The sequence below is a fragment of the Lepus europaeus genome, chromosome 4, assembly GCF_033115175.1.
Source record: "Lepus europaeus isolate LE1 chromosome 4, mLepTim1.pri, whole genome shotgun sequence".
Lineage (NCBI taxonomy): Eukaryota > Metazoa > Chordata > Mammalia > Lagomorpha > Leporidae > Lepus > Lepus europaeus.
In genome coordinates this window covers 3,563,902-3,585,386 of record NC_084830.1, presented here as the reverse complement: position 1 = coordinate 3,585,386, position 21,485 = coordinate 3,563,902, and the positions used below count along the sequence as shown (strand labels likewise).

Below are 21,485 nucleotides of genomic sequence, written 5' to 3'. Positions count from 1 at the left end.
TAAAATCCTCTTAGCTCTGTCTGCGTGGGCTCCATCTCACCCTGGGACCGGGCCAGCGGCCTCAGATGGGGAAGGGGCAGGGGCGTATAAGGCATACTCTGCAGGAAAGGACGACCCATGCCTGCGTGCTTGGGTGCGGGTCTCGGAGGAGGAAGGGGAGGAGGGGCCTTGGTTTTCCCCTGGGCCTGTTCTGCCTGGCTGGAAAGGTAGGGTAGAAATAAAGCCGAGAAGAGGAGAAAGAAGGCGATGACGGATGGCCGGCACGACAAAGGGTAAATCACAAATAAATAGGGAAAGACGAGTCGGGGCCGATGGAACTTACGTCGACTCTGACACAGGGGACGTGGCCGTGCTGGCGCCCACCCCACACCTTAGACGGACCTCCGGCGCCGCATCAGCCGGTGGTGCTCGGAGAAGCTGTGCACCCCAGGGGAGATGGAGCTGATGGGTGACGGGAACAGGCTGTTCTTCAAGGTGCTCGGGGAGATCTCCTCCATCCTGTACGAGATGGACTGCAAGTTCTGGGGGGCGAGCTTGGCACCGAAGGAGTTCTGGTGCGTGGCCACCGAGCGGTAGCACGAGCAGGCGCACACGGACTGCAGTTCGGTGCCCTCGCCCTTGACGCGGGCACGGCCTGGCCGCGGCTCGTCGGGGACATGGATGACCAAGCTGTGGTGGTTGCCGGTCAGCGACGCCCGGTCTTCGGCGTCGCGCCGCTCGTCCTCGCTGTTCATGGTCAGGAACCTGAGCACGACCAGGTTGAGGAAGGCTCCGATGACCGTGAGCCCCACCAGGATGTACATGAAGCTGAAGGCCACGTACAGCGGCTTCTTCTGCAAGGCACCCTTGCTCTGCAGCGCCACGTAGTCCCCGAAGCCGATGGTGGTGAGCGTGATGAAGCAGTAGTAGTAGGCGTGGAAGAAGCTCCAGTCCTCGCACTGGGAGAAGGCCGCCGCGCCGATGCACAGCGTGCCCATGCAGGAGAAGAAGCCCACGGTCACCATGTTCTCCATGGAGACCTCCGTGTTGCGCATGCCGCAGCCCTTCTTGATGCGTTTCAGCAGGTAGCGGACGAAGGTGTTCATGCGCTCGCCCAGGCTCTGGAACATGACCAGCGTCAGCGGGATGCCCAGCACCGCGTAGAACATGCAGAAGGCCTTGCCCGCGTCTGTGCCGGGCGCCGCGTGGCCGTAGCCTGCAAGGGGGGGCGGGGCGAGAAGAGTGGGGAGAGCAGTCAGAGGCCAGCCCCTGGGGTCTGGGATGGAGGGGTGGGAAGAGAAGGACAAGGGGGATTGGCAATTTTTTTGGGGGGGTCACAGGGTCAGAGTAGGGAGGGGGCATGGGCAGATTGCCCCAAAATCAGAAATCGGGAACATTCCAGAATCCCAAGTGGAAAGTTCCACCATGAGAAAGTACATGGGAGACTGGGTCTGGGTGTACACTCGGGAAACACGTGGGGCACCAAGCACGCCACATGGTGGGGCCTTTCAGGGGGTCTTGGAGCAACACCACTAAGATAACTACCAGAGACCCAAAACCCAGGAGAGAAATTAAAAATGCCCACCGCAGCCAGACACACAGAACATGCCCTTGGACGCTGCCTGCTGTGAGCCGGGCTCTGGGTCCTGCACCAGGGCACCCACCTTGGCAAGGACACCCAGCAAGTTCCCGTGGGCGAGGCCACCACCTCCCGCAGCCGAGGAGGCGGCCAGCAGTGGGCGCTCTGAGCCCCGAGAAAGGCCCGGAGTCGGGGCTGTTAGTCTGTCACTGCTGAGGCCCCGGCAGCCAGGAGGGGAACGGCCCCTGTGGCCCGGGCTGGGCAGGCCCAGCCATGAGGAAGACGGTGACCGAGCTGTAGACGGATGCTGCAGGCCAGGGTCGCCCAGAGCCTGGGGCCGAGCACTATAACCCAGCTGACGTGATCTGACGGGAGGAACACCACCCAGCAAAAGCCAGAGCCCAGCCGCGCTCGCTCTGATACTTCAGAGGGTAAGTCGGGGCTGTGGACGGCTGCCCGCCAGGGTGGGCTTCTCTTCCGAGACCCTGAGCTGCTGAACCAGCTCCACCCCCTGGGGCCTCCCCCACCCAAAGAGGGTAACAGCTTCAGGTGCGGTGCGCTGAGAGCCAAGGCCACCCAGGCCGGGCTCGGGACACGGCAGGAACCTCACAGCCCCCACGTCCTCTGCCTGCCACTGCTCTCAGCCGGGCCCTGATGCCCACGCCCCCGTCGGCCCAGCCTCTCCCCCGCATGTACACATGCCAGCTCCCGTGTTGGTTTCCAGCTGGCACCGACCTTGGGCCCCTTGGAAGCCCCACAGCCCTGACGCTGGGGTGTGGACAGGGCCACCTGCTCCCCCCAGGTCTCTGCAGCTGCCCCTTCTCCCAGGGAACGCCCTGACTGACCATGTTCACAGCCAGCTCAGGGCCTGCCCTGCTGCCTCCATGGCAGGTCCCCGAGCCAACTCTGCATTCCCCCTGCCACACAGCAGGGCCAGGGGCCAAGACCAGCCCCCAGCGGCAGGCTCCCAGTGTGAGCCCCGATGCTCGGGAGGAGGGAGACCCCTCTTCCGGGTCTGGCTCCACCTCCCATGAACCAGCTGCCCTGTTCCCTGGGGTCTGACCCAATCCCTGATAAAGCATTTGGCCTCAGAGTCTGGGTGGCGCTGGCTGAACACTCAATTCAGAGGCCATGATGCCAGAGCAGGACCAGAAAACACAGGACAAGCAGCCCCAGGTCCCTGCCCCCACATGCCCAACCGGGGGGGGGGGGTGGTCCCTAGCCTGTGGGCTGCCAGTAGCCAGCGAGAAAGCCGGGTCTGCTCAGAGCAGCTGCTCCCCAGGACGGTGTGCCCCGCAGACTGTCTCCAGAGTCTTGGAGGCTAGAAGGTTGGAACTTAAGGATGTAGAATCTAATCCGTGTCTAATGCAACACTGGACCAGAGACCCCGCAGGAGTGGGCAAGGGGAGAAGAGCAGCAGGGGGCAAGACCGGCCCACCCAGGCCACGCACCACCGCCGCTGGAGCCAGCAGCACCGGCTTAGCCCCATCTCACAGGTGCACAAAGACAGGGCGGGAGTGGTGAGCTCAGAGCGCCTCTGCCTGTGTCCGCCCGCAGCCATACCTGGAGAGCTCTGGAGACACTGTGCAGACAGGCCCAGACCCTCTACACGCCCCATGCCCCCCCCCCACCCCCAGCACAGTAAGGGCTGCAGAACTCTGCTGAGGGCTCGCACCCTCCACCCACCCCGAGGCCCTGGTGACAGCTGGCTCAGGACTCCCTGCTTTCCAAAGGGCAACCTGGAGGACTCCGTGCTGGCTTGGATGGAAGAGCGAGCGCCTCCCGGGTGTCTCCATGATGAAAGTACAGAGAAAATCGTGGTCCCTCTGGGTTTCCCTCCATTTACATCTTGAGAAAGAAAGCAAACCTAAAAAGATTCACGCCAGCCAGGGGCAGGCCATTCTCGCTTCTCCTCCCCCTCTGTTCCCTGCGAGGACCCCCAGGGAGTGGCTGCCAGACCCGGCTCGGGCCCTGAACACCATGGACCGGCGGACGGCACTGGTTTCATGTCTGAGAAGTCTCAAAAAAAAAAAAAAAAAGCTTGCTTTCACGCCCGACTCCTCCCACCCTGCAGGTGAGGAGGTGGAGCCACAAGAGGGGTCCTCCCCTCCCCTCCCCTCCCGGGCAGCAGCCCCCCAGGAGGCAGCGTGCCGGGCAGAAGACAGCTCGGCCAGGGTGGGGGCTGCAGGGGCCTTCAAGAGAACGCATGGAGAGGCTGACCTCGGGGTCCAGCCGCAGCCTCCCTGAGCTTGGAGCCGCAGGGGCCTACACCCACCCTGCACCGGGGCTGCTCTGGGCAGAGGCTGGGCGCAGTTCCAGGGCGGTGATGGCGGCACAGGCCTGCAGCCTCGGCACCTGCAGGCCCCTGTGCTGCCGAAATCGGCGGCAGGGAGCAGCGACCAGAGGTGCAAGGCCGCCCTCTGGCGGGCAATCGGAGGGCTGCAGAAACCCCAGAGGCCACACAGGGCCACCTGCCCACACCTAGCAAGGCAGCCCAAAGGAGAAACTCCCTCATCTTTCCCAGGGCTGAGGATGAGGCACGCGGTGAATTGCCTCTCGGCAAGTCTCATCAGCCAGTGGAATTCTAGCGACGACAAAACCTAACTATGCCAGTGGTGATGACGACACCAGAAATGTCACCGCTTTGCTCTGGAGCAGAGGAGGTCCTAGGCCAGGTAAGAGCTGCTCAGCCCATCTCCTCGGGGAGGTCAGGTGATCCTCCTGAGCACCCCACGGGGCTGATCTCTGTTCTGACCCCATCCCGGGTGCCAGGGTAACCCAGTGGGCACCCGTCTTTGCCTCCTCTCTCATCCAAATTAAGAAAAAGTGCACAGGAAATAATGCTGCGAAGGTAGAACGAGAACACTCGAGGCTGGGCCCTGATACGCACTCCCACTAAGTCACGGAGTAGCACCCGCCCAAGGCGAGCAGTGCGTGCTGACGGGGCGTGTGCACCTGCGGGAGTGGGGATTGGAAATGTTGCAAAGATGGCGAGGCCCAGGCACAGGTGGAATCTTGGGCTCCGTGAAAATGCACATTACGAAAACATGATGCAGGGATTTCCAAGTTTTCTGCACCAAAACTTATTTTTTAAATGCACTCTCCACAGCGGTTTGGAAGAGTCCTGGGTGCACATCCACGCTCGTGCACACACACACTGGGCACACCACACGCCTGATGTTGCGCTGGAGCAGCAGAAGAAATGGGAAAACTGTGAGACCAGGGGCACTGCTCCCCCGCCCCGTTATTGGGAGCAAACACATGCTGCGGCTGGGCACACAGGCTGGGGCCCCCAGTTTCCTTGCCAAACCCAGGGTGCAGAGCAAGGACCTCCTGGAACTGCAGACTCGGCGACGGCAGCCACGTCACCTGCCCAAGGACCTGCGACTTGGCAGACGCCGCACTGCCAGCAAACCGCCCTGCGCTGGCCACCTCCTGAAAATGCTGCAGCCAGCACCTGTGGCCGGGGCACAGCCACCCAACAGGTACTCTCACCACCACGCAGTCAGTGCACAGCCCCAGTACACACACCGTGCACACACGCACATACATCCCTGACACACCCTCAACAGTCACTACTACACACTCACATACCCCCGACACACTCCCCACAAGACACACCCGCCCTGCAGACACGCACACCTCCCCCCCAGTGCAGACACTGAACAGACATCCACACGCATGCGCGCACACACACAGGCATGTCGAGGCCCACACTGCCCGGAGCCCGTGCTCCCAGGCCCTCCCTTACATAACCACGACCCTAGATGTCTGTGAGCCTGCAGCGTGGAAAAAGCCAGGCTGAGTGCAGCCTCCTGGCCCCTGTGACACACGCCGCCTCCCAGGGCTCGCTGGGAGCGGGGAGAGGACAGGCCCTGCGACGTCTCCACGTGGGGACCCCTTACAAGATACAGAAGGCACATGGTGGCCATTAAGAATAAAGTGAGTAAAAATAAATGGCCCCCTGAGGGGACAGGGCCCCTCCTGTGCTGCCAAGCTGACTCCAGCCAGCACCTGGTGGTTCTCCAGCGGCACCAGGACTCCGGAGAGGAGAGTAACCAGGGGGCGCGGGCTGGAGATGGAGCACCTGGTCCCCACCCCCCGCTGGGGGTCTGCAGCCAGACCCGGTGATCCTGTGCTGCCGGGACAAAGCCCTATTGGCCGTGCCCTGGAAGGCCCAGCCCCTGCCTGCCCGGCCAGCTGAGGGGGCTGTGTATCTGCCTTCATCTGCACAGACAGCCACTTCCGGGGTGGCGAGGGCTGCCTGTTGCCCCCATTGTGTCTCCCACATCTGGTCTCCCAGTGCCTGGCCACGCAGGTAACCACAGCGCACCTGCCACGTGTCGGCCACCATGTTCAGCCCTGTGCAGCCCATGTGTCAAAGTGATGCTGAGGACAGCAGTGGTGCAAATGATAACGGTGACGTCAGGCGCCGGTGCAGGCACCAAGGACACCACAGCGACGGTGCTGCTGTCAGGCACCACGATGACCATGCACCCTCCCACACACCCCCGCAAGCTCACGTCAGCTGTCTGGGCAGTGGCGGGTGCTCTAACGGCGCTCGCTCCCAGGGTCTGTCCGGTCCCCTGCCTAGCGCCAGCTATGACCCGGGAGTTAGGCTGTGCCCCGCCCGGCCCAGCAGGTGCCTGCAGCTGGCGCTGTCCCATCTAATTAGAGTAGCTGCCCAGATGGCGGTGGCTGAGGGATGGCCCTGGGACAGCCAGGGCAGCACCACGCACGTCTTGTTAGTGGAGAGCCTGCCCCAGACCCACAGGGGCTGCCCCGTGGACACCAGACGCCGGCCATAGCCCTGGGGAGCAAGGCCTTTGAGAGCCAGGCCTGGGTTGAGTGCCGGCGGCAGTCGGAGCCCAGGGTCGGTGCACAGGGCTCCTGTTCTTGCTGGGCATCACGTGCCCTCTGTCGCTTTGGAAAGAGATTGCTGCTGCCTGGGGTCACCGAGCAGAGTGGTTGAACTCTGGTAAGATGGTGCCAGGTATACAGAAAGTGCCGCATTAATGCCTGAAGCCACAACAACACCGCCCTATTGGTGAATGTCTCCCTCGGAGCACCGAGGTTGATGTCAAATCAGGCCATGCCCCGTCCCTGCGGCTCCCCCAAGTACTGCAGGGAAAGCCAGCTCCCTGTGGGGCACGAGAGGCCTCCCAACCCTTTCCTAACAGGATGCAGGTGCCCACAGGCGGGTCTACACGGCCAATGGCAGTGTCTGCACTGGCAGTGCAGCTATAAACACATCCCCCAGCCTCAATCTCCTCACCTGCCCAAAGGAAAGTGCTCGGTGCACTCCCGGCGGCACCCCAGCCCCTGCAGATCCCACCTCCCATAGGCCACTCACGCATCCCCCAGCCCAGGGATTCTCCGAGTGGAGCTGCAGACCCTACACGGGACTTCCTCATCTGCTGGCCAAAATGCAAGTCCAGCCCCTGGCCCTCTGAATCAGCACCCGGGAGCAGGCCCTGGAATCTGCATTAGAGAAACCCAACATGAGCTCTGGTGAGCTGAGGTCTGGTGCCCATTTCTGTGTCTGTTGTGAGCTGGTCCAGGGGCCCCCACAGAGTTATGCCACGTGGCCCCAGCCTGGGGAGGGGTAAAGAGGAGTGGGGAACCATGCGTGACCACAGCACTGCCCCAAATTCCCTTCCCAAGAAGCCAACGGTGACAGTCCTTGGGCAGATACTTTTGCATCTGTCACTGCCAATTCTCATCAAGACCGGAGCCAGGCACCACCAGCAAGGGGCAGCCGGCATCGCCAAGAGGGGAGCGCCCAGATCCCGATCTCTGACAGCAGTTACAGGGGACCCGGCTCCTGCCGCCCTCCCTGTGTCCCAGCTGTGTGGCCTCACAGGGGTCAGGAGGCGGGCGTGCAAACAAGAAGTGGACCGATCCGCACTGCACTCGTCCCAACCCATCGGTCTCCTAAACTTCCAGCTCCTCCCCTGGGTCTCCGTCTCTGATTGGCTGATGGGGGGAATGGTACTTGCCGGCTGAGGAGATGCTCAGAGCCATGCTGAAAGGAAACCTGGAGAAGCAGAGAAAGTGACACGTAGCCCCTCCCTCAGGAGGTCTCCATCCACCTCCAAGACCTTTTTCCTAAGTTTGCCCTCCAAGGCCATGCACAAGCAAGCATGCAGTTGGCTTCCTTTCTACTGATAGATTTTAAAAAAGGCTTCTATAATGATATTCCCCACAAAGATCATTATGAACGCCATTTGTAATTCTTCATCAGCTTCAAGCCCATGGCCCTAAACGTCTTTCCCCAAGTAAGATGTCTCGTGGGTTCCGACGTGTCTTTGTTACAGTCAGCTGTGCTGTGTCCAGCAGCTACCGCCAGCTCCTGGGATGTCACTCGCCCCACAGGCAGAGCTCTGCAAGGCGCCCCCTCTCCTGACACCACTGACACCCCCTTCCCACAACGGAACAGCTCTGGGAACAGGCACGTGACTCACTGCCATGCAGGCAGCTTGTGAGTGGTGAGGTTGAGATTCCCGCCTTTGTCTCTGCCACCCAGCGCCTCGGCTCTTCTCTGGTCCCAGCCCAGGCTGGGGCCACCCTGAGCTGGTCACGCACCAGCAGGAAGGGTCACCTCCTGAGCCTTTTGCCGACAAAACTCTCTTCTCCCCCTCACTGTGGCCCCTGCCTTTCAGCTGAGCAGGTCCCAGCTAAAGCCGCGGACCCGACCCTGCGTGTGCACCCTCGGAGCGCCACCACGAAGCCAGGACACAGCCAAGGCCACTGGACGCTGAAGCTGAGTCATCATGCTGGAATGACGGACCTCAGCAAGACAGGGGTGCACAGTGGGGTTGTCCCCGGGTCCTCCCATCACCCTGCCCCAGCGCCAGGGCAGCCTCAAAATCCAACAGCCCCATGAGCACAAGAGCTGCCCAAAATCCCCACGCGTGGAGAACTAACCCATCTGCAAGGAAGAGTTCCCTACCCGGCGCCTGTCTTCCTGTGGCCTGACTCCGCGCTCCTGTCAGGGAGAAGCTACACCCCAGGTGTCTGCGGCAAAACCCCATCAGAGCCAACATCTCCACCTCGTGGCTACCTGCAGCGGCGTTACCAGCGGAAGTGACTGGACCGAAGGCTCGCTGGTGGCTCTGGGCAGCGGGGCGGCCATGTGCACGCACAGAAGGCTCTGGAATCTCACTGCAGGCAGGAAGCGAACGCTATGGTGGAGCTGTTAGCAGCCTGCCAGGGCTCCCTGATGCACCATCCTGCACACCGGCCCTCGGCCCAAGGCTCGTAAGGACGTCTCTGCCTGGTCCGGTCGTTAGCTGACGACCGTGTTAGCCAGGCACCACAAACACGCTCGAAGAACTGAGAGATCACACCGGAAGATTTCAAGGGAAGCAGGAGGTAACGTCTCACGGAGCCGACGTCCCCAAGGCATTCTAGGAAGAGGGGAAGGAAGAGATCCCGCCGTTCGTGACCACGTGGGTGAGCCTAGGAGGCCCAGTGAACTCAGACACAGAAAGGCCAGCACGTCGCCCACATGTGGGACACAACAGTCCCACTCAGACACAGAGGGTGGAAGGGTGGACGCCGGGGCTTGGGCGCGGAGTCTGTTACACACAGTAAGTAGTTCTGCACATCCACACAGCGAACACTGTGAATCTGTTAGATCAGTTAGCATCTGCCAAGAGCAGGCACTGTAGCCTCCCCTGGGCCCCTGCATCCCACACTGCAGTGCCAGGGTTCAAGTCCAGGGACCACTGATTCCAACCCCTGGGGGGCAGCAGGTGGCGGCCCCTGTCACCCCTACGGGAGACCTGGACTGAGTTCCAGCATCCTGGTGTGGGCCTAGCCCCGTTCTGACTACTGCAGCCATTTGGGGAGTGAACCAGCAGATGGAAGATGTTTGCCTTTCACATAAAAATGCAAACTTTTTAAAGGTGCCGAGAGGATTCACAAATAACAGTAACCGTTATGACGATCATGATAAAGGAGGCGGCGGGAGGAAGCCCTGGGAGGTGACAGCTATACGTCTATGGTCTTGGCAGCAGTGACGGCTTTATGGGGACACACTTGTCTGCAAACTCCTTCACTGAGATGCATTCAATGTGTATAGCTTTGCACCTGTCAATCATACTCAGTGGTACGCACTGTGGCCTAGTGGGCTAAGCCTCTGGCGCTGGTATCCCATATGGGCACCAGTTCACATCCCAGGACCCCTTCTCCTGATCCAGCTCTCTGCTGTGGCCTGGGAAAGCAGTGGAGGATGGCCCAAGTGCTTGGGCCCCTGCACCTGCGTGGGAGACCAGGAAGAAGCTCCTGGCTTCAGATCGGCGCAGCTCAGGCCGTTGCAGCCATTTGGGGAGTGAACCAATGGATGGAAGCATAGAAATCCCATGGTTGTAAAGTACAAAAAATTCACTAGTGAATGTTGACAGGTTTCAAGAGTAACTCAAGGCTGCCTGGTCTGAGGAAGGAAAACCACACTTGACCTTGGACCTGATCGATGTTCTCACGAACGAATCATTGAGGCCCCAGATGGAAGCTCTCACACAGGGCAGTGAGGGACAGCATGCTGGTGAGCGGATGTCCACACAGTGTCCCCGTATCGACGGCTGACAACGAATGCATGGATGCCATAGTGGATGACCATCCTAGCCAACCTCCCAGCCTTTCAAATCTCAAATCTAACACGATCAGTCACAGCAAGCATGGATCCCTACGAATGCACCCGGAATGTCCACGGCAGAGTGTGGCCACCAGTGAGTCCCACCACTGTGGGGATCAGCAGGACGGCCCCTCAAAGAGAACACAGACTCGCCATGTGACCCAGGACCCCACTCCTCGGAATATGCCAGGGAATGGGAAGCAAGTCCCTAAAACACCGGGCCACAAACATTCACAGCAGCGTTCGGCCAAAGAGTGGACAACACCCATGGCTTCCACGCCAGGTGCGGATCAACACCTGCTGTGGAATGGGCCCCCCACAGGAACATGGCACCTGCCACGCACCATGGGGTTCCATTGGCAGGAAACAGCCCAACCCCGGGAGACAGAGCGGGCAAGAGCAACTGCTAACCAGTTCGGGTCCGTGTTCCAGCCCCAGCCACTCAGCCGTGTGGCCATGCTCAATGCAGCTCAAGTCAACACAGAGGGCTGGTTTGACGTGGTGCCTGTTTCAGCTCGACTCGGAAGGCAGGGGCTGCCATGTTGTCCTGGCGTCTGCCCACCCACGCGGGAGCTGTCTCGCTGTGGAGCACACGCACCCAAGGTGCCAGCAGCTGTGTCTCAGCTCCGAGTCTGGAGCTGGGGATTCAGAGGGAGAAACGCTTCCCTGCCGGCTCAGGGTCAAGGCCAGCCCAAGCATCAAGGCCAGCGCCAGGCCCCCGACAAGACCATGATGAGGTGGACTGGTGGGCAGTGCCAGCTGCCAGTGACACATCCGCAGGTCCCCGCTGCCTCCTAGCCGCACGATCAGAGCTGTGCAACATCCCCCAGCAGCTATCCACGTGCACAAGGGCAACAGGTGGGTTGGAGGGTCCAGCATGAGACGCCCCGACCCCTGGGACCAGGCACGACGCCCACACTGTCAGAGATGCAGGCAATGGGTCACAAGGGGCCCCTCCCTCTGCCTGTGGGACACCCCCAATCTATGGTTGGGGGGGCTGTAAATTGCAGCCCCACCCCTGATCACAGGCAGGCTCCCTCTAAGGCACAAGCTCAGCAGCCAGTCTCCCCCGGCTCAGCCTTTGCAGAACCTGTTGCTCTGGGCTCAGGACCCGGGGCCAAGTGCCAACTGCCAGAGGCAGGGCTGCAACTCGAAGACCCCCACCCGCCCTGCCCTCCAGCACCAGGCCTCCCCTCTCGGCTCCTCCTGATGGCAGAGGAGCAGGGTTTGAGCTCCTGGACCCATGAGCACCTGAAACCCGATCCCTGCTGAATTCTCCCATCTTGTAAACGCCTTGTGTTACCACCCAGAGTCTCAGGTGTCCTCATTCTAGCCTCTCCCACGAGAGGTGGCATAGGATCCCCAGCTCATGGAGATCAGGGGAGATGATAGCACAGACAGACACAGCCATGGGACCCCCAGGTCCTCCCACCACACACACACAGCAGCAGCAACATGGCCACAACAGCCCAGCGCATGGCACCAGGCGTGGTCAAGAGCCGAGTTGCCAAACCCACGGTTGCAGGCAGGCTTGTTCCCGCATCCCCCAACTCCAGGCCCTGCCCCGCCCCTCTGCCCATCACACCAGATACGGACACTCCTAGGCTCCCCAGTGGGTTACATCCCGACAACCCACTCATATGTGCAAAACACATCAAATCCACCCAACTCACAGACGTTACGGCTTAGCCTTGCCCTCCCGAAATGTGCCAGGGTCCCTGGCGTCAGCCTACAGTGGGGCAAAATCACACCACACAAGGCCTGGGTTCTCATCAGGACTTCAATTCCTCGTGGCCTTGACTGAACTGGATCCATCAATGCTGAGAACATGGCATGCCAGGGAGCTTCAGGTGTCCCCCTGTGGCCTCAGGCTGCCCGGGAGCTGCAGGGGCCCCCACTGTCCGGCATGGGGAGGGGGCACTGGACCACTCAGCGCTATCCTGTGGCTTCCAAGGGGGGGGTGTCTCTGCCGTATGGCCAGCTTAGCATCTAAAGATGGAACCCGCACACCGGGAAGTCTGTGCTGAGCTCATGCATGGGGTGTGCCACATGTGCAGTTGCCCCCCACCCCAAGAGAGGGCTGTGGGGATCGGGAGAGTCCGCCTGCCCGCCTGGGCTGGGAGCTGCAAGTTGATTAAATAGTTATTTGTTCTGCCTTCCAAATGGGGAAAATATGGGCCTGCAAGGGCTTTCAGGAGACAAAGTGCTGTGTGATAAGGATTTAATATTTTATGGGCCCATAAATACACAAGAGCACTGTGCAGCCAGATGCCGGCACACCAATCAGCAGGTGGCAAGCTCTGGGTACTCCTCGGGGCTGGACAGGACAGCGGTGACCCCCCCGCAGGGTCCTCTGTGCCTGGAGCTATGAGAGGCCAGCCGGGGGCCCGACTCCAGGGCCAGAGTCAGAGCCCAGTGCTTGGGGTCAGGGAAGTGTGTGTGGCTCCGTCTGAGCCACGCAGGGGCCAGGCACGCCTCAGACACTCACACAACACTGACGTGGCGGAGCGCCGACAGCCAGCCACCTCTGCCCAGCACTTGGCCAGGCACACACAGGCGCTGCTGGAGTGAGCGTGTGCCACGCAGGCTGGTGAGAACCATCACAGAAGGCCCCACCCCGGAGGCCTTGGGCTCTACCCTGGGTTTCCAAATGGGCAGAGACCACTGTTTTAAGCAGCACGTCGTTAACTGGGAACAGGGAATGCTACGAACACAGTTCACTCATGTTTAGCTTGATGGCAACACAGTAAGGGTGCCCCGAGCAGTGTCGTATTTCTCCGTGACTGCCTGAAATCACAGGACATTCATGGGGAGTGTCCAGCCCATGGGCTGCACGAGGCCCTGGGAATCAACTGGTGTGGCCCAGCCAAGGCAACCACAGGCAGGGCTCAAACTTTAACAAATCCACAGCTGGCCAATTTTCACGTCTATGATTGCCTACGACCCACGAGTGGCAAATATCCAGATGGCCCTTGGCAGAAAAAAGGTCCCGCACCCCTGAAAAATCCAAGCAAAACCGAGGTCCCCTACCTGGAGCACCTGCCTGGTCAGGTCCCTCCCCCTAAGTTCAGGCTCTGTACTCACTGTCCCCAGAATCCCACTTCCTGTCGCTCCGGGTAGACCCTCCCGGGATGTGGCTGAGACCCTCTATGGGAAAGCCCCGCCCTGGAGGCCTGAACCCGCCCTCTTCTCTCCCTAACCTGGAAGGGCCCAGGCTGGCGTCCCCTGCTCACCATAAGCAAACGCCTGTTTGATACTGAACATTCAAATCCCACGAAATGAGGGAAAGTGCCCTCAAAACCCAGAAATCGCTCTACAAACACAAGGCAGCATTATAAGCTCAAGAAAAATCTATCTTCCACACTGCCCAAAGGCCCAGGCCCACCTCACTCCTCCCCACGCCAGCCAATTCAAACATGAGAGACCCCAAATCCCAAACCCCAGAGTCTCAGAGCAGAAGAGGCCAGATCTGAGCACCACGTTCCTTTCTGTGACCTCGGGAGCTGTGGAGGCTGAGTGGGCAAGTGGACAGCTCCGAGGCCACACATCAAGTGCCCAGGCCTCGATGTCCATCTCCACACCCAAGACCTTGTTCCAGGAACAGAGCCTTCCAGGTTCAGACACCCACACAGCAGACGGTCATTCCTTCATCCAAGGGGAGAAACTGAACAAGACCAAGAGCAACCTCGGAGAGGCTGACACTCATCTGAATTTCCTGCTGCTACAGCTGGGGAAGGCTCTGGGGAGCACTTTAACATTTACACCTTGGACGCCAGTGCCCAGTGTCCTGCTCTGTCTAGCCCTCCACCTGTGCCTACATCCAGTGGGGCAGGTGGACACCCACCTGCCTTCAGGCCCCAGTGCCGTCCATTTCCTCCTCCCTGTCCCCTCCCCTGCAACGAGCCATAGATCCTGTGGCTCTCTGGTGGGTCCCCCAAGCCCACAGCTCAGAGCCGCCCTCTTCTTTCCACAGGGAGTGTGACAGTAGGGGACAGACAGCCTTGAGGTCAGAGGTGAAACCTCCCCTCCCCTAGGAGTCTTCCATTTTGGTCCTCGTGCAGTTCTCGCTCACAGCACGCTGTTCAGCCCCCTCCCCACCCTCCGACACACAAGACAAGCCCGAAATCTCAAATTCATTGTTGATCATGGTCTTGGGGGTGTGGGGGTGGGGGAGGCATAATGGTAGCACTGTACTTGTTTCTGTTCCATTATGGTAGCTAGTGCACCACCCAGTACAGATGCCAACTGCACCTACAGTGCCTGCTGCACATGCAAGGGTGGGTGAGGGCTGGGTGAGCAGATAATGGGAAGCAGGTGGGTGGGTGGTGGATAAATAGACAAGTGGAAAGGTGGATGGATGGACAAATGAGTGGATAGTGGATGGATGTATGGACAAATGAATGGATCAGTGTATGTGTAGATGGATGAATGGACAAATGGGTAAGTGGATGGATGGATGATTAATAGATAAGTGACTGATATATGGATGGGTAAACAGATGAGTGGATTAGTAAATGGATGGATGAATGGATGGACAGATGACTGGAACAGTGGATGGATAGATTGATGGTTAGCTAAAGAGACTTCCAATGCACAAACCGATGGCTGGGTAGGCAGATGGATGGACACACAGGCAGATGGCTAGTTGGCAGGCTAGAGAGAGTTCAAATGGACAGATGGATGGGTGGTAGGTGGATGGGTAGAAGGGCAGGAAGAAGTGATGAGCGGCGGCAGGATGGCTGGTTGGGGTGTGTGGGTGGGTGTGTGGGCAGACGGCCAGCTGAAACCAAAGTCTGGTGCGTCAGAATCCACATTCGCTGGTTTCTCAGTGGCCCCCTCCACTCAGACGTTGCTTGAGGATGAGCCGACAGTGACACAGGATTGGAGTCGGGCTGCAGACTCCTGTGGCCTCTGACCCTCTGGGTGTCTGGACAGTCTACCTCACAGAGAACTGTGTCCCTCCTTCCTGGCCCCATCCCTCGCCCAGGCCTCATCTGGTGACCAGGAGAGGAGAGCAGGGCTCTGCCACCCCCTGTCATCACGAGGAGCAAACAAAACACTCCTTCCAGACTCCTTCCCAAAATAGCCTCTCTCGCCACCCAGACACGCTGGCTGGCTGGTCCTCCCCCACTCCAACCTGACAAGGCAGATTTTCCAGGCCCTGAGCTGGAGTGGGGCTGCAACTACCCCCAGGTCCAGGCGAGAACATGGCAAGAGCCGGTGCCTCCAGAGGGAGGCGGGCACAGTGGGGCCAAGCCCGGCGCTAGGGGCTCAGGATCACTAGTGCGTGAGCCCCCAGACCAGCCTGGGAGGAAGCCCTCGCTTCTTATCCAAATAAACTGAGGCCCAGAGAGAGAAGTCAGTTCTTGGGTGTCCACACATTTGAATCCAAGCAGATGTGGCTCACTCCAGAGGCTCGCTCCTCCCACGGCCCTGGGCAAACTTCATCTGGAAGCTCCAAGAACCCAGAGCCAGCTGAATCAAGCAGTGAGCAGCCCAGGGCAGTCAGGGATGGCTTCTCGGTGGAAGGACAGGACTCAGAAGGGGATTTCTGCCTCCAGCAAGTGAGAAGCAGAGCAGCGGCGGGCTCTGGGGAAGTGCCTGGCCCTTGGAGGCTCAGCGTCATCTGCAAAACAGGAGCCCAGGGAAAGAGGGAAGGAGGGAGATCCAAGGGTGGCGACAGACTCGGGACCTTGGTGGGAAGCACTTGAGGGGACTGCCTGCTCGTGGACACTGGTCTTGCCACCTGCCAGCAACGTGACCCTGGGTGCATCCAGGCTGGTCAGCTTCTGTGTCTCACACATGGGGTCCCCGAGGACCCACTGGCCTTGGGGCAGAGCAGCAGCTAGAACAGAGGTCTGACTTCTCGTGGGCGGTGGTTGAACCTGCGGAGGTAGGAGCTGGGCTGTGCTCTCTGCTCCCTGATGCCTTTTGAGGTGTGGAAGCATGGAGACTCTGATCGAGGGGGAGCCACAGACAGGGGGCCCAGTGGGAAGGGCAGCAGGGGGCATCAGATGTGGCCCACTTGGCCTGATGCTGCTCCAACTTCCTGTGTTCAGGAACGCTGTGGGGGCTACTGCTAGGGGACAGAGCTGGCTCCAGCCATGGCAACCCTGCTCCCTGACCCACTTTCCTACCACCAAGGCCCCTACCAGGTGGTCTCTGCCTCCCCTAGTCCACCATCATCCCTGGACTTGGCTTCAAGTGCCCAGCTGCCTTGGCCGCTGTCCGTGGTGCTGACACTCCCTGGGGCACTGGCACAGCACAGCTCAGAGGGTCACAGTGGGAGGCTAAGGTTCCCAAGGCATCCCCCAACAGGGGGTCCTGGGAAGTACCTGAGCAGCTGGGACAGGAGTGGGCATGAAGATAAATCTTAAGCTTTATATTAAGGGAGGTTAGCAAGGCAGGCATTCTGGGTAGAAAGCTCACCACGTACAAAGACCCTGGGCTTCAGAGGCCACATGTTAAATGAACTCAGAAGCAAGAAACTGCAGTGACCTGAAGCTGGCTGTGGGCTGGGACGGTGGTTGCTAACTGCCAGCTATGGGGGGGGGGGGGGGGACTGCCAGACTATGGCCTCCCACGGGCTAGGGCTAGCTCCAGCCCTGAGACCATACCTAAGGTTTTCCCTACTGCCCCCTCCCTGCCCCCCACCACACACAAGGCCTCCTTCAAACTACTGGACCAAAGCTCCTGCTACTTGAGGCCAGTGCTGTGGCAGAGCAGGTGAAGCCACTGCCTGCAGTGCCGGCATCCCATATGGGCGCCAGTTCAAGTCCTGGCTGCTCCACTTCCGATCCAGCTCTCTGCTATGGCCTGGGAAAGCGGTGGATGATGGCCCAAGTCTTTGGGCCCCTACAGTCCCATGGGAGAATGGGAAGAATCTCCTGGCTTCTGATCAGCCCAGTTCCAGCCATTGTGGCCCATTGGGGAGTGAACCAGCAAATGGAAAATCTGTCTCTCGCTTCTCCTTCTCTCTGTGTAACTCTGACTTTCAAATAAATAAATCTTTAAAAAAAAAAAACAAAAACAAAAAAAAAACAACTCCCGCCACTGAAGGCAGACTCAGCTAGAGTCTCCTATTTCTTCTCAGGTTCTTGGAGAGCTTGAACTTGAACTCAGGCAGCTGGCCCCAGTCTGTACTCTCAGCCTCCACGTCACTGCCGAGTGGGGCCACAGGCCCCAGCACTGTGTAGCGGGTGCCCAAGCAGCTGCCGACTCAGGGGGCCCCAGCTTCAGAGAACTGTCCAGAGCCACCTCCAACTAATGGGCACCCACCGTGCACCACCACGGGTCGGATTCTTAAATTCCTTCTCCTCGACCTTTTCTTCACCCACTGTTCACTCTCAAGGCACCTGCCGCCTCCTTCAAGAAAAGACCCAAGCCAGGCACCGCCGCCCCGGTGGTGGAGTCGCACCCTCCCCTCCCCCACTGTGGCAGTGTCAAGAGGCAGCGTGTGAGGCCACGCCAGGCCATATGCACCACCCAGAGCCCACAGGGAAGGAAGCACAGCCTGGGGTCTCGGGCCTGAAAGGCTCCGATCCTGGTCCTCGCACCTGTAAGGCCGGGTCTTCCAACGAGCAACTAGTACAGGTGAGGAGACTCACTCACTCCCGGGACAGGTGAGGAGGCTCGGGCTGGGCCCACCTGAACCCACTGCGTTCCGACCTCTGCTCCCAAACCCACCAATCACTCTTCCCAGTCAACAACTGCCCATGAGACAGCCACGCCCATCTGGGCTCCTCGGAGCCCCCACACCAGGGAGTATCAAGGGCAGAGGCGCCCCGAGTGTGGAGCTGCTCCACACCAAGGCCAAGGCCAGCACCCCCACAATACTGCTCCCCAAAGAGACTCACTGAATTAAACCATAAATGAGGACAGGTCCCAGCGGGTTCTCAGGGCCGGCATCTGGCCAGATACCTCCAGGGGAAAGGCCCACAGAAACCAAGGCCCAGGCCTCCTCCCCTGGAGCCCATGTCCGCTGGGTCCCACTCGGCCGCAGAGGCCCGGCCTCACAGCAGCCAGCAAGCCGGGCACGGGACACCCTCGGCTGGGCAGAGAATCCACTCAGCGAGTTCCACAGATGCATCTCACCTCTCCTAGGCTGAATGACGTCCCTAAAATCCGTCCTTGAGCCCTTCCAGTCTCTGCATGGGACAGCAACAGCCCATCACGGGAGAGCCCAGGCCGGCCAGCTCGCTCCTCACGCCAGCCCAGACCAACAGCTCGCGCGCCCTCCCCTTCCTTCACCCTCTCCACGCACACGCACGTACCTGCTCCCGGCGGTCTGGATGCAGACCTGCTGCACCTGTGCTTGCCTCGCCTGCTCCCTTCTGGAGCCGCCGGTGGGGGGAGTGCAGGTGGGGTGCGGTGGCCTGGGGAGTGGGCCCCTCCACAGCTGGGGGTCCCTCAGCAGGACGCTTACTTAGCCCCTGTGGCTCCTGTCTCTGTGTCAGAGAAGCCAATGTGAAAACTCAGCCAGAGCACACACTTCTTTCCCAAATTCAGCCTGGGCCCGTGGTGCGTGTTACACAAGCTCTGTCCATCCTGAGCCTTAATCAGCGCAAGCTGACTCCCTTCCCTGAGCCCCACCTGTCCTCCAACCGGCTGCAGCCCTGCGGGCAGGACAGTTCACCCGCCAGCAAATGCCAAGGGGCTCCGGAACCCTAGAGCCAAGGTCAAGGCAACAGCTTTGGCCAGGCAGGGCAGAGGAAGCCGATGCCAACAGCAGCTCAACACCGGGCCCCTCCTCTGTCTCCATGGAGCCCTGATGTGGCTCCTCGGGCCAGTAGGGGCACATGCCCCCGTCTCCTGCCTCACCCTGCCAGCTGGAGCCAGGAGCCGGGCACTGTGGCTGTCCCTGGCCACATGTGGGCCAGCAGCCCTGAAGAGGGTCCTCCTGAGACCCCTGCCAGCTGCTTCTCATGGGCCTGGGGCACGCTGCAACTAAAGACAGACAGCAGGCCCTCTCTGGCCAGGGGAATCCGTCTGCTCAGGCAAGTGTGGGAAACCAACAGGCAGCACCAGGCAGTGTTAAAAATCATGCCACAAAAAAGAGATCTCAAAATAGATTCCCAGACACAATTCCCATGGCAACGGCCCGCGCCCGAGGGAGCAGGGTGGGGAGAGTCCAGGTGTCCACAGCAAGCACCAGGTGCACAGGGGCCAGGCTGGCGCCCGAGGGAGGCACGGTCTGGGAAAGGAGTCAGGGTCCCACTCTCAGAGCAGGTGCAGGCCAGGAAGCTCCACGGGAGGAGGGGTCCTGAGGCCCATGGCCCCTCCACAGCCCGGCTCCCCTGGGTCATCCCCAGCATCACGAGGGCCCTGCTACTGAGCCAGGCAGGAGGCGGTGCACACACATCAGGGGCCAGCCAGTGCAGGGGAGGGGGCAACCCACCACACACAGAGCCCTGCTGTGCACCACAGGACCTGGGTGTGGTATGACCTGGGGAGCCAGTGGCCCCTCAGCTTCCAAAGGAGCACCCAGCAGGAAGGAGCTGGAATCCATGCCCAACAGAGACAGAAAGTAGATCCATAGTGGTGGGGAGCTGGGTGCCAGCTGAAGGGCAGGGCTTCCTGGGGAGGTGACAAAAAGGTCCCCAAGCCCCTGTGGAAGTGGGTGCCCGAGCCCCTGCCTGTGCCTGTGCCAGGAGCCACCAACAGTGCCCTTCAAGTGGGGACACCCGTGCTGTGTGAGCTACAGCTAGAAAACTCTGCCATACTCAGAATGGAAACGAGCCACCAGGCCCGAGCTGGACACACGAGGGATAGGTGCCACACCACCTGTCACCTGGGCACCCTTCATCTCTCCTGTCCCTCGCAAGCTGGCCTGGCAGATGCTATGAGCCCATTTGACAGATGGGAGCAGAAGGGTGAGGGGAGCTACAGTGGCTTCCCAGGGCTGCACAGCTGGCCAACAGCAGGCTGGGAAGACGGTACACGGACACAAGCCGAGGTTGGTAGTGTACACGTAGCACCACGGGTTAAGCCCGTTCCCAGGTTGCAAGAATCCCTCCCAGAGACAAACATCCCTCCCTCTACAGCAGCCAGGGGCGGGGTGGGCCTTGGGGTGCTCCCAGATCCCAGCCCTTGAAGAGTTCCTCCCAGGATTGCACTGAGCCAATGCCCCACCCACTTCCTGGCTTCTCCAAAGCCAGGTCCGGGGCGAGACCCAGTGCTCCAGTGGAAGGCAGCTCTCCTTCCACCCCCCAGGCCCCAGAAACACATGAGGGAGGGAGTCAGTCACTCCAGGCTGGCTTCCTGTGCACCAAAGCCCCCGTCCCCCACACTGAAGCCTCCATTCTTAGATGATGGAGTTGAGGTCACAAGGGTGGGGCCCTGCTCCTATCACCTCTATCTCTACACGCCCACCTGTATCCATGTCCATCTCTAGATTTATCATCTAACTGTGTAGTACCTGTCTCTGTGTCTCACTGACCTCCACATCTGTGTGTCTATTCCTGTATCTATCGCCTACCTGTCTGTATCAGCCATCCACCTGTATCTATAAACATCTACATATCTCTGTCACTATCCACTTTCTATCTTTGTATCTATGTATCTTTCTATCTGTGTATCTTTTCTCTGTGTCTCTGTCATTGATTTCTATATCCATGTACCTACTTCTATATCTACCATCCATCTGTATGTGACCTATCTCTATGCCATCTCTCTATATATATCTATAATCTAGTTCTATATCTCTATATATTGGCTATCATCTATCTGTATCTATATTTATATCTCTAGGTCTGTGGATCATCTCCGTATGTCACCTATCTCTATCTACCTTTATGTCTATATCTGCCTACGTCATCGACCTCCATCTCCGTCTCCATCTCTATCTCTGCAGCTCTGTAACTGTCTCTATGGCTACGTATATCTACCCTTTTATCTATCTACCCCTAGACTAACCTCTGTCTATCAGCCGTCTATCCACTACCATCTCTCCCTTCCTATCTCCCCGCCACGTGAGAACCCAGAGACCAGCAGGCTGCACCAGGACTCCGTCCTGCTCACGCCTCGATTCTGGACTTGCGGCGCCCAGAACTACAAGTTTAAGCCATCCAGTCTGTGGTACATCCACGCGCCACCTCATGAAGTGCCGGCCCACGACAGACACAGACACGACCACGGCCCCACAGATGACAGCACTGGAGATGCTGTCGCTGGGTGAGCACCCTCTACGACGTCCCATGGCGAGGAAATCACCGCACAACACATCCCTGACGCACCCCATCACTAAGAGACGCATGGCTGTCTTACTGTGGCTGCCCAGCCGAGGAGGAG

The 21,485-nt window shown here is 59.8% G+C and overlaps 1 protein-coding gene across 1 annotated transcript in view; it reads right to left on the bottom strand.

Annotated features, from left to right (window-relative positions):
• Window positions 1-371: 371 nt before the first annotated feature.
• The window catches only part of KCNK9 (potassium two pore domain channel subfamily K member 9), a 44,722-nt gene continuing 23,608 nt past the window's right edge, over window positions 372-21,485 (bottom strand). Inside the window, exon 2 of the mRNA XM_062189439.1 lies at window positions 372-1,195. Coding sequence (XP_062045423.1) covers window positions 372-1,195 — 824 coding nt within the window. The remainder of the gene's footprint in view (window positions 1,196-21,485) is intronic.